Source organism: Austrofundulus limnaeus, unplaced genomic scaffold (genome assembly GCF_001266775.1).
Source record: "Austrofundulus limnaeus strain Quisiro unplaced genomic scaffold, Austrofundulus_limnaeus-1.0 Scaffold1526, whole genome shotgun sequence".
Lineage (NCBI taxonomy): Eukaryota > Metazoa > Chordata > Actinopteri > Cyprinodontiformes > Rivulidae > Austrofundulus > Austrofundulus limnaeus.
This window is the reverse complement of record NW_013953928.1, coordinates 26,369-38,792: the sequence shown is the minus strand read 5'-3', so window position 1 is coordinate 38,792 and position 12,424 is coordinate 26,369. Positions and strand designations below refer to the sequence as shown.

General features: G+C 40.4%; 2 protein-coding genes across 3 annotated transcripts in view; one reads left to right on the top strand and one right to left on the bottom strand.

Moving 5' to 3' along the window:
- Positions 1-8,058, bottom strand: part of ift81 (intraflagellar transport 81 homolog) — a 16,395-nt gene extending 8,337 nt beyond the window's left edge. The window contains exons 1-10 of one of the 2 annotated variants that reach the window (XM_014032745.1): positions 6,988-8,058; positions 6,770-6,870; positions 5,323-5,503; positions 5,156-5,245; positions 4,927-4,992; positions 4,550-4,660; positions 2,185-2,269; positions 1,257-1,420; positions 1,064-1,159; positions 547-693 (exon numbers count right to left, since the gene is read on the bottom strand). In XM_014032745.1, coding sequence (XP_013888199.1) covers positions 547-693; positions 1,064-1,159; positions 1,257-1,420; positions 2,185-2,269; positions 4,550-4,660; positions 4,927-4,992; positions 5,156-5,245; positions 5,323-5,503; positions 6,770-6,870; positions 6,988-7,131 — 1,185 coding nt within the window. In that variant the 5' untranslated portion in view covers positions 7,132-8,058. The remainder of the gene's footprint in view (positions 1-546; positions 694-1,063; positions 1,160-1,256; positions 1,421-2,184; positions 2,270-4,549; positions 4,661-4,926; positions 4,993-5,155; positions 5,246-5,322; positions 5,504-6,769; positions 6,871-6,987) is intronic. The other variant, XM_014032744.1, reaches the window with a different exon arrangement.
- Positions 8,059-8,164: 106 nt separating this feature from the next.
- The window catches only part of LOC106535678 (breakpoint cluster region protein), a 30,512-nt gene continuing 26,252 nt past the window's right edge, over positions 8,165-12,424 (top strand). The window contains exons 1-2 of the mRNA XM_014032741.1: positions 8,165-8,461; positions 8,635-10,317. Of these exons, the coding sequence (XP_013888195.1) occupies positions 9,009-10,317 (1,309 nt within the window). The 5' untranslated portion in view covers positions 8,165-8,461; positions 8,635-9,008. The remainder of the gene's footprint in view (positions 8,462-8,634; positions 10,318-12,424) is intronic.

Sequence of the window (12,424 nt, the reverse complement as noted above, 5' to 3'; positions counted from 1 at the left end):
GTGGTGGGGTGGGGGGGTGTTGTCATCACAAGTTATAAATAAAGACAAATGTTCCTGAACTCCAGGTCTGCTTAGTAAGTCCAGCTGACTWGGATTACAAGATTTACAAAAGTAAAGATTCAAAAAAGAAATGCCATCTTTCAGGAAGTTTGTCCTGTACAGTTCTCTGTTCTGGGTATTCTCTCTTTTATGATCTATTTCTGGCTTACATGGGAATGTGGGGGAGTGGGGGAAAGGGATCAGTAACATTACGCAGTGAGCCTGTCTGTGTTTGGATAAGAACAGAAATAGCCTCTTCAGTTTTCAGTGGTTTACTAATCTTGCTTAGTGCACTTGAATATGTGGAAGTTTGTCTGTGATTTTAGCCGTTAACTTCAACATAAAAGGGATAAACGTGAAAAATCTTATTTCTGTTTTCTTTCAGTAACAGTTACATGTTAAGATAATCAGCTAAAGAGCTACACTCAGATGTGGTGATGTTCTCAGATAAAGAGCATTTAGTGATTGCAGCGCTCTGTGACAGTGACGACCGACAGGACAGCGCACCTCGTCTCCACGGACGACTTCTTCTCCGTACGAGCCTTGTGACTGGCTGCTCCTCTGCTTCAGCTCCCTCTCTGCAGCAGCCAGCTTCTCCCTCGCCTCCTGAAGCTCCTCCGCTTTCGACTCCTTCTTTCGGAAGATGATAGAAGCCTGCAAGGCACACAAACATGACAGAGGTGTTTGTCCTGACTGACCCATCGTGTCACTGGATGCCATTAAAATCAGGCTGAAACTTCAAAACATGACAAAGAACTAAAAATGAGCTTTATCAACTATGTTGTTAGCACAGCTGTAACAAGATGAAATAAGGAACATATTCACTTATTTATGAACAGTTTAGAGTTTCCCAGTGAATGGTTTTAAGAAAAACAAAAATGTTCTTTACACAAATAAATAATGTCYAGAGGGAATATTTAATCCCACTTGGCTTTGTAGTCTGCATTCCTAAAGCCCAGTTCACACAAGACAAGATAAACAACAACAAAAAGAGAAACTTCAAGAAAATGTCATCAGTCAGCACCTGCTGCCTGTAAGAGGTCACTTTGTCATCTATGGGGTCATTCCTCATCATCCTCTTCTCAATCAGCTGGTTAATCTGAGAGTCAGRTTCTCTAATCTGTGGGAGAACATGTGAAAAAATGTTCAGAAAGGAACACACTGGAACCCTGCAGCCCACATGGCTGTAAGACCCAGCACCGCCTCCTGGTCTGGACCTTGTCCTCCAGCTCCTGGACCTCAGCCTGGCCCATGGCAGGCTCTGAGGAGACTTTCTGAAGGTACTGCACCGTGCGCCTCAGGCCCTCCAGCTCTTTGGGAAGTTTCTCTGACACCATGTATTGGTTGATCTTGACCTTCTCCTCGAGCCTCTTCATTAAACCTGAGAAACATGAGAGCTTTGCATTACAAAACTTTGAGCCTTTGAACTTTGAGGACCTCAGTTTAGCTTGTTTGTCGCGCTAGTGCTGAGCTAATATATATAAGGCAAAAATAGTGTCGGTGCTAGCACAAAGGCTAACAAGCTAAGCTGAGGTTCTTCTTCCATGAAGCAGCTCTGTTGTCCTCCATCTATATTTTCAGTTACAGGCTGAGTCATTTCTACCTTCTCCTCTCTGTCAACGCTCTCTGGTTTCATTTAAAAGAGTCGATCATCAGATATTGTCCAAGATTAACCTTCAGGGTGGATATAGCTCACTCACAACGAGGACCTATCCACGTCATCATTTACCCAGAATGCTTTGTGTGTAAATAAAATGGCTCTGTCCGTTTTAAATATATTTTTTAAAATTTACAAAACTAAACAGCCTACAGTATTTTTACAGTCTTTATTTTACAGTTAAAATAAATGTTCATCAAATAAAGTTTAATAAGTTTAACTAATCAGGGATGCCTTTAACGGAGCAGCCTCCTGCAATGAACAGATCATTTCACAAAGTGTTAATGTGTAAAGCTCTCTGGCTTAAAAGGCCAGCAACTAAATGAGAACAAAATAAGACTAGTTTATGTCCATTACAGCACATCAAAGATCAACAGAAACACAGGGTCTTAAGGTATGAATGCCTATCAGCTGAGAGGAGGTGTGATGAACTGAACTTCCTGTCCAGCTGTGGTCTGCAYAGGCAGCAGCAGAACAGAGGTACTCACTCTCTGGGTTAGCGTCTGCTGCTGCTTGGTGCAAGTCCTTCAGCTGCTGCTGCGACCTCAGCAGCCTCTGCTGCGCCTGAAACAGCTAAACACACAAAGACAATTACTGAGAGGCACAGTTCACCGCTGACTTCAAAATTACTCCTTTTTCTTCTAGATCACCAGGTTAGGATTTAGGTCTACAGAGAATGAAATGTTATAAGTAGATTTATTTAGAGGTTTGGTCCTCGCTGTCATTACGTCTTTTTCATGATGAGACTTCTAAAGTCAGGATTGAGTTTTTAAGAAAACTAAATCTCATTTCTAACGTTTTATTTCTGTTCATTTCTGATACAAATGCTAAACAAACCTGTCAACATTAGCAACAAGAACAGGTCAACCCACTGAAAGGACCACCTGATTTATTTGAAAATATTGTTATACTCAATATACTGTAATTCATGTTTTTTTTATTAAGATTGAGCAAGAATAAAATTTCATCTTTCATTCAACAGATTAATTTTCAATCTGTAAGGTTCATATTCAGCTCCATCCTTCTCAATTTTATCAAAATAAAAGCACATCAAACAACAACTATAGTGTGGACAAGTTAACAGAGTGTTTTTCACAGGACACAACAGGCTGAGACCTACCTTCACATTCACTGTCAGGACTAAAAACTAAAAAAGGATTTAAGTAACTTCAAAATTTGTGCTAAAGAAACAAACCGATATGTCCTAACTTCTATAGAGCACTTGAATTTTGCTCCAAATCATAAAAAGTTTTGATAAATTTTAAACATATCTAAAAATATTTGTCCTCTCTTAAGGCTGTGTCACACTAGATAACTTATGAACATTTTAAAGACGTCTACATTGAAGAAAGAATTGAAAAAAAAAATCAACAGGAAGCTTTTTTTGGGTGTGTACATTTTGTAATTCTACAAATTGAGCCAATATATAAATTTTATTAGCTATTTAGCCATAAAAATATTTCATAAGTTGTCTAGTGTGACAGGCCTTTAGGACTGAGAGGACAAACATATACAGGTTTATTAACACATTCACTGTGGGGAAAGAAATGACTATTCTGTCTTTATGAAGTTATTTTTGCTCAACATTAATACCTGATGAAATCACTTTACAAAAGTGAATACAAATCTTAAATTATAAATAAATAAATGTACACAGGTGACACATTTACACAAGAGGACATTTGCTCAAATATTTTTTTATCTTAAAATTAGGCAAATAAAAAGGCTTTCAAAAATTAATCAAATTAGTAAAAATATAAATTCCCTAATGCCATTTGTTTAGTTGCACAAAATGACATTTCAAGTGTTCCCCCTCCAATAAATAAATAAATAAATAAATAAAATAAAAAACATATACATAAGAAATGATCACATGAACAAAACAAGCCGTTTAAAAAAAGTCATTTCAAATTTTAAAAACCAGAAATAAACAGGGTCCTGGTTTAAAATAAATTGTATTTTTGAGATGGTACCACATGATATACCAGTATGGTAAATAGGATTTTTTTTTACAATTACAGGAGGGAGGTACCAAACCTCCTAAAGGCCCTCTCACACTGTAATGTGTTAGACAACTTATGCTGATTTATAAAAATGTTTTGACTATTTTACTCATATCTGCTATAGATTCATTCTAATTGTTAGCATCGTTATCACCATATATATGTATTAGCTCAGCGCTACACATTCTCCTCTCATCACTGAGGTCCTCCATCCACATGACAGAGAGGAACACAAAAATGACTCAGCCTGCAACTGAAAACATGGATGGAGGACCTCAGTTTAGCTTGTTTGTCGCACTAGCGCTGAGCTAATATARATTAGGCAAAATAGCGTCGGTACTAGCACAAAAGCTAACAGGCTAAGCTGAGGTTCTTCTTCCATGAAGCAGCTCTGTTGTCCTCCATCCATATTTTCAGTTKCAGGCTGAGTCATTTCTACCTTCTCCTCTCTGTCAACGCTCTCTGGTTTCATTTAAAAGAGTCGATCATCAGATATTGTCCAAGATTAACCTTCAGGGTGGATATAGCTCACTCACAACGAGGACCTATCCACGTCATCATTTACCCAGAATGCTTTGTGTGTAAATAAAATGGCTCCATCCATGTTAGAATATATTTTAAAAAATTACAAAACTAAACAGCCTACAGTATTTTTACAGTCTTTATTTTACAGTTAAAATGTTTATCAAATAAAGTTTGATGTTACAACTAATCAGGGATCCCTTTAAAAGCATTGCTTTGGTGTGATTTTAAGCAGAAAGTTTCATTTAACTGCTTAAACATTTAATATTAAATAGATATTAATGTGAAGAAAAGGGTTGATAAAGTAAAAGTAATCTGAAGGACAAACCTGATTCTTCTGTTCTTTCTTCTGGTGAGCGAGGGACTCCTCCTTCTCCTTCTCCACTCGCAGCTGTCTGGCCTGCTCCAACATCTGCGGATGATTGGACACCGGCTCCACCTAGAGGATCAGCAAGTGACATGATGTGATATATTCRGACAGCCTGGCAGGAATAACCAAGCACCTCCGACAGGGTCAGATGTCACCTTTTGACGGGGGGCCATAAGTAAGTCTCTTCAAATCAACACCTTATTATGTGGCAGTCTTATGAAGACATTCTTACAACCTGTTAGATGCCTGCTGGCTCTCACAGTGTAACTGCTACATGTCTGTCTTCATTCCAAAACTAAACCTAAAGCCTGCTGGCTGCACATCATCAGCCTTACCCTCTTCTTCAACCTCTCCACACGTTTGATCAGTTGGTCTTTTTCCTCCTCCATGGTGCTGATATCCTGGTTTAAAAATAAAAAAGGCAGAATGTTCTTTTCACTGAATTTAACAGCTGTTTTATTGTCATCATTAGATAAAAACTTATTTTTTTTTTTTAGAAAAAGCAAGTTAAGCTTTATTATTTCTAACAATCTGTGATTGACATGTCAGGAGTTATTTTTTTACCCTTCTGATTTCTGCAGTGGAGAAGCCTGAAGTCCTCAGATGTTCACACTCCTTATGGTACGTCTTAAACCCTTCCACCAGCTCTTCATACTGTAAAACACACAGGTTATTTTTACTTATAAAACCTAGAATATGAGTATTTTTTTTAGTCAAATCTAGGATCAAACCTGATGATAGGTGTCGTTTGTGACATCGTCCTGCAAAAACTCAGCAGGTACTTCAATCTTCACCAGAAAACGGGCCAGGTACGCCCTCTTCTTCAGCTCTGGGACCCTCTGCAGCAGCCAGTGGAGGATAGGGTGAACCACAGGTTTGCTGCCAGTCACCAGACCCTGTCTAAAGCTGCTCCTGTAAAGAGCAAGAAAACGGAAAACTTGTGGGTAATTTCATATGAGCATCTGAATAAAGGACAAGACCAGAAATGTTCAAAATAACACTGTTTTGGGAACATTGTAAGTTATGAAAATGTAGGGTTTAAGGCCCATGTGAGTAAAAAGCAAATATATTTTTGTAACTGTACTGAAGGAATTCTGAGTAAAACAACTTTAAGGTAAAATGTTCAAATCACACACAAAAAATATCCATTAACAACAGGAGATGGGCAGAAAGGCTGGCAGATCAATGACAAAGACACGCAGCTGTAGAATAAATTTTTACAGTGACAAAGATTAGACAAGCAGAGGTAGACATAAGATATTTTTTCAGTTCCAGGTTTAGTCAACAGGTTGTCCAAAATCTGGTTGTCCGCAAAACATTTTGGTTATCCAAAAGAATATCAAGAAAAATGTAATTCAACAAGAATATTGTTCTGTAGACCAAGTTTATTATATATAATTGTTCAGCCAGTTTGACAGGAGCTGTGTGAATAAAACTTCCTCATTCTCTTCTTTGAAACAGAGTATTTAAGGCTCAGGGATTAAAGCAGCAAAACCGTTGATAATAAAATCTAGATGTTACCCAATATTCATAAAATTCTTTCTGCTCAGTCATAGGTCAAACATTTTCACTTAAATAGGAATATCATGTACATGACCTTATTAAAAGTTACAGTTTAGTGTTTTGTTCAGTTTTACCAAGTTTTTTCTCCCTTTAATTTTTTACAAATGATGGACACTTGTGGCAGAGAACTTTAATAAAGGTCTTTTTTCTTGGTTGTCCATCGGACAACCAGGAGACAGGATCTGGTTGTCCGAAAAAAAAAAAAAGGTTTTCTTGGACAACCTAAACAATAGTTATGTCAACCCCTGGCCAAGTAAGGGCTTATACAATATTTTAAACTCTAAGCTGATAAATATTTATTTAATGACGGTTTGATATTTTAAAAATGTATTAAAAAGTGGTAACTAAAAATTAGGAAAATTAATAAAAATATTTTAAAATCATATGAACACAGGTGCACTTTCATAATTTAATAGATTAACCAAATGATTCTGGTAATTATAATGTGAATGTTTTACAGCAGAGAAGCATGACAGAATAATAAAAAAGTATGAATTTCAACATTTAAATGCTAAATATTTTAGGCCAATGCATAAAAATATTTAAAGACAACAGATCAAGTAGATCAATAATTAAACTGGGCTCTTTGATTAGCTGACTGAGTGACACACTTACACATCAGACTGATGTCCAGGTTTGTATTTGAGTATCCCCAGCAGAGAGCTGATTCTCTTCACTGTTTGTTCAGGCATTTCTTCTCGGATGTCTATGGCTTGCTAAAATTGATAACACAAGAGAAAACGAACACGATAATAAAAAGAGAGGCTATTGGTGTGAAACAAATGCCCCAAAAATCATGAACTCATAAGTATTACAAGCACCGTTTCGCTCACCTTTGGGTCTATTTCAGTCAGGACATCGTTTAAAACCTGCAGGAGCTGCACGGGCTCCAGCGAGTCAAACGTGATGAGGTTGAAACTTTTCTTGAATGGCTCTTTGTTAAGCTGTTCAACGATGAACTTCAGCTGCTCGCTCATGTTGGAAGTTCAGAAACGTCTATGATATGATGTCGCTCACACAAACGCTAGGTTGTTAGCCAGCAATGCTAATGCTAATGGGAAAGGTATTTTTTTTGTCAAGAAAGTTAGCCTAGCTTGCACACCTGTAAAACTCTCAATGCTATTTAGAAACGACTCACTAAGCACAAGCAATTAGTACATTAAAAATGTAGGTTTATAGTCTTTAAAAATCATTTGATCGTTTCGCATCCCAGGTTGTTGTCATCAGCGCCCTAGAAACCGTTAGGCGTCCTCGGATTGGTTGCTAACAGGAAGTAGTTTCTGTGGCGAGTTCAAAGAAACTGGGATTTCTAAAGCCCCTTGAGCGAGACAGGCAATTAAATATCACGTTTTGATTAAAATGTGCCTGTTTTTATTTAATACTGACCAAAATAAACAGTTTTATCCTGTTATTGCATGTAGTTAAAATAAGTTTTTGAGTTTTTGTACAGAAGTAAAACATAATTTACTATCATTTGAAGATTGGAGACTTTAACCGATTGTCTTGAATTTGAAGAGCAAATCGACTGGGTTTTAAATTGGATTTACAATCCTTTAAAATAAAACACATTGAAGGTTGCACTTACATCTTGAATTTCTTTTTTGAAAAGCAAAATGCGTTTAAAAACATTGGTTCAAAAGTCAAGTGAACATTTTTCAGACTGTACTTGAACGCAGCACCTAATTAATTGAACGTTTTTAGTATTTTGCGATGCATTGTGGTGTAGATTCGGTCTTGCCTATTTCCAGTTTGTTGAAATAAACTTATTCTAAACAGTTTTAATAATTACCAATGTTTCATGTGTGCTCTGCAGTCCAAGCRAACTCTCGGCACAATTGCACGTTAATATAACTAATTTAAAGTCAACAAAAAAAGCAAGTATAAAGGACCCAAACGACGGAATGGACCGCTGACCGGAAGTAGCTATGACCCTCTTTGGGGGCYTGTTGCCTGAGTTTACGCATGCGCATTTATTACTGTTAAAAAAACAGGTAAATTGAACCGTAAGGTGGCGATATGTGCACGAGGCAGCAGCACAAACAGATGAACTTTGATTATCCTGAGTTTTCATAAGACTGCTGAAGTGCTGTGCGGGTTAGGAGCTGGGTGGGAGAGAGGAAAAGGTTTGTTTGTCCCTCAAAAAGATAAAAGTCGAGGCTGAGTTTGAGCAACTTACGAAACGGGTTGGTGTGTAAAAAGTCGGGGCGTCGATATTTTTTTCTTGTTTTTTGGGTTACCACCTGACCTGGACTGTGATTTTTTTTTGAAGGAGGACAACCACTGCACTTTTCTTTTACAACGTAGAAGGTAACCTTTTCATTATGTGTGGACCGTACATCATTATATGTTTGGTAAAATGTATTTTGTTCCGGCTTCATGTTCTTGGTGAATGTCCACTTGCTATTTTCTGCTTTAATGTAAGCAAGTTTATATCAAAAGTACATTATATGCAATAATTTGTTATTTTTCTGCATTTAAAGCGTAAATCGGGTCGCATCCACGTAGCCCCTCCTCCTGCTGCGACTGACAGAAAGCCAAACACCAGAGAACTGCGCTCAGTTTGACACCAAACACAGAGACAGAGGGTCTCCAGAGGATAGACGACCAGCAAACAGGACCGAGTGGGGAAGAAAGCAAGGACGACCTGACATTTCTATGATTTTCTTTAAAGCGGTGTAGTGATCGGACCTAACGTGTCCCTCTGAGATCCTGTGAGTAATGTCACATCCCCAGAGGACACACGTGAAGTTATGTGCTGTTGCACTATGGAAGCTGTGAGTTATAAACTTCTTAGTTCAGTAGGATTCAGTATGTTTACTTTGTTGGCTGATTGAAGTGTGTACGTCTGCTAACCATGGTTGAACCACTGGGGTTTTTGGATGCGTGGAGAGCCCAGTTTCCTGAGTCGGAGCCTCCTGAAATGGAGCTGAACTCGTTAGGGGACATTGAACAGGAGCTGGATAAATGCAAGTCATCCATCAGGCACTTGGAGAAAGAGGTCAACAAGGAGCGCTTTCGAATGATCTACTTGCAGACTTTGCTTGCAAAGGAGAGGAAATCTTACGATGGTCAGCGATGGGGATTCAAAAATCAGACAAACGACCAAGAACTGCCCAGTAACTCGGAAAAACTGAGGTCCTACCCTGACGAGGCACCGACAGAAGAGAGGGGGTCCGGCAAGACGCCCAGGAGATGTCCTGACGAAGAGGTGGACGGTTCAAAACAGAAAGGAGGGGTGTCCCCTGTCCACAGAGAACCCGAGTCTCCTGACTTCCCAGTGGGRCCAGGCTCTGTGGCAGCTCTGAGGTCCAACTTTGAGCGCATCAGGAGGGCCAACTCTCACACGGCCAGCGACCGAGGGTTYTCTGTGATGGGGGGTCAGGAGAAACCCTGCTATGTAAACCTGGAGTACCACCACGAACGAGGGTTGGTCCGAGTCAACGACAGGGAGGTCTCGGACAAGATCAGCACCCTGGGCTGTCAGGCCATGCAGATGGAGCGAAAGAGGTCCCTGCACTCTCTGCCAGGGAACCTGTCCGCTGCCACGGGCGACATCAGCAAGGCCCTTCAGAGAGGCCGGTCCACCGAGGGGAACTGCGGCTACAACGGGTCGCCTGATGACCCCGAGGTTAGCTCACACTTCCAGAGAGACGGTGGGCTCAGGTCTAGTAGTGGGAAGTGCGACCGGCAGCCAGCYGAGTGTCAGCCTTACACCAGTGTGTACGTTGGAGGAATGATGGCGGACGGGGACACTCGAGTCATCCACATAAGGGACCACAGCATAGAGGAGGACGCTCACCTCACCTGGCCCAGGCGCTCCTATTCTCCTGGGAGCTTCGACGACGTGGGCGAAGGCTACACCCCGGACTGCAGCTCCAACGAGAACCTGACATCCAGCGAGGAGGACTTCTCCTCGGGCCAGTCCAGCCAGGTGTCCCCCAGCCCCACCACCTACCCCATGTTCAGGGACAAGAGCCGCTCGCCCTCCCAGCACTCCTTCGACAGCGGGAGCCCACCCACACCGCTGTCGCACAAGTGTCTGAAGCAGCAGGGCGTGACCTCCATCGCCGGCGTCCGCAAAAGGGGCCAGATGTGGCCCAGCGACGGGGACTCCACCACATCCAGCAGGACCTCTCACGATAACAGTGTTCAAGGAGATCTGGGTGAGTCACTGCAAAACACACAGTTTCTTTATGGAGGTTAAACTTTGTTGTATAGATGAGGACAGTAAAAGCACATGAAAGGCCCACTCTAATCACCAGATGAAACATGTCTGCCTGCCTCTGCTCACTTTGATCCACAAGGACTCACTCATGTGTAAAATACACCTGCAATCTTWTTAATCATGTCCTCATTTTTTTAGTCCGATGCACAAAACCCATCAAATCGGAGTCAGAATTATTTTGCACTTAATATTTTCTGACGCACTTTGTTCGTGACTTTCGATTTCATTTCATTGAAGGGAAATGCTTTTATTCAAGGGCAAGTGGCCCACAAAGAACAAGGTCATTTAATAAAAAAACAGATTTTATTAATGAGGAATTTATTTTCTGTCCTTTCAGGCCTCATCCTTATTAAAAGGCTATTAATTCATTCCTTCGAGGCATTCTCATTTCCCATCAGGGAGTTCAGGGAGATGAGCAGCGCTCCATAAACACTGAACCCCAGCAGTGTTTTTACTTGTCTACAACAGTATTTTCTTTACCCCTGCTTCTGTTTTTTGCCCCATTCTGCTCATTGCCCACTGAGTGCTGCAGAACTATCAGGAGAGATGCTCCCTGCTGGAACGGCGGGCACCCCCAGGGCTTCCCAGTCCACTCGGCCTCGCCCACCCCCGGGTGTTTTCGTGTCAACACACATTGGCGTTGTTGTCCTCGGAGCAGAGTAATTAACTTAAAAGTTTTTTTATAGCGTGATGAATTAAGAGAGGTGGGTTAACACAGACATCTCAGTCAAAAGAGAGGATCCACGGACCTAAAGTGTGTCACATGGCCTCCAATCAGAACGCCCGCCGTCCATGGTTCCTGTTGGGTGTATGTGTAAACACAAGTGTTGTGTGTGAACACAATGTAGAACTTTCTCACTGCGAACCATTATTGACATGTAACAATATAACAATGTTAAGTGGGATAAGTAGAGTGGTCTGGGCAAGTAGCTGAAGGCAAGGACAGGTAGAAGGCAGGGTGGGGGTTCCCCTGTTAGAATGTTTTTCAAAACAATCGACACACCACCTATTGCCAGTAGCTGAAGAGAATAGCTCCGTAAAGAAGGGGTGGGAATGAAGTTGATTTTTGGAAGATGGAAGTACCAAAGCCTCTGCTTTAATACTGAAAAACAATCTTGTGCCAATTTGATTCAGCAGATGAGAATAGCGTGTTTTGGTTGTGCAAATGATAAAGTCTGAAGCTTTTTGAGTAGAAACGTGTGACAAATAAACTGATAGTCAATGATTTTATCAGCATAACGTTCAGTGTTATATGTAAGCGCTGCAGTCATACTGTGAGTTTTTCTTTCTTTTAGAATAAATTAGGGTGCACCAGTTTCAGTTTTCTGGACGATCACCGATCCTTGAAAAGCCTGATCTGCCTATTCTGATTTTTTTAAATAACTAACACTGTCAGGTGTTATAAGGTCACAATACACCTTCAATGTTCCAGTCTTATTTTATCATCAAACACTGAACAATACCCTTGAAACAATATAAACTTGTTTTAACTGGACAGCTGCCCCTCTCTCACAGCAGAGCTGATTTTCAGACCTTTGCGGAGGCAGATGAGATCAGCTTTTATGTAAGTATGGCCTGATCGCAGATCTTCCAAACTTAAGGAAACTGAGGCTGATTTATTGTTTACTGGAAAGATTAAAGCAAAGTTACCATATTTATTCAAGTATAATATGTAAAATTTAATCCATAAAATCATCCATAAAGTTGGGGAGTAGTATTATACTCGGATAAATATTTTTACTTGTGTATTTTAACTGAAATATCGGCTTCATTCACAAAATACCTGAGTCTGGAAATGAGACCGCGTCATAAAATCAGTTGAAACGAGCTCACCTGTGACACTCCTCTGTGCTTCAGAGCGAGATAGTAATAGATCCAAGCAGGCGACATGATGTGAAAAAAAGGAGGAAAAAGCAGTCCTGCACCTTAGTAATGATAAGAACTAATGACATTAGCGTGTGACTGAGCCGCTCCTGGAACAACAACAAACACATGTTCTTTTGTAATGGTGGCCGTCTACCGGTGTTCTGAAAAAGTTTGTATCC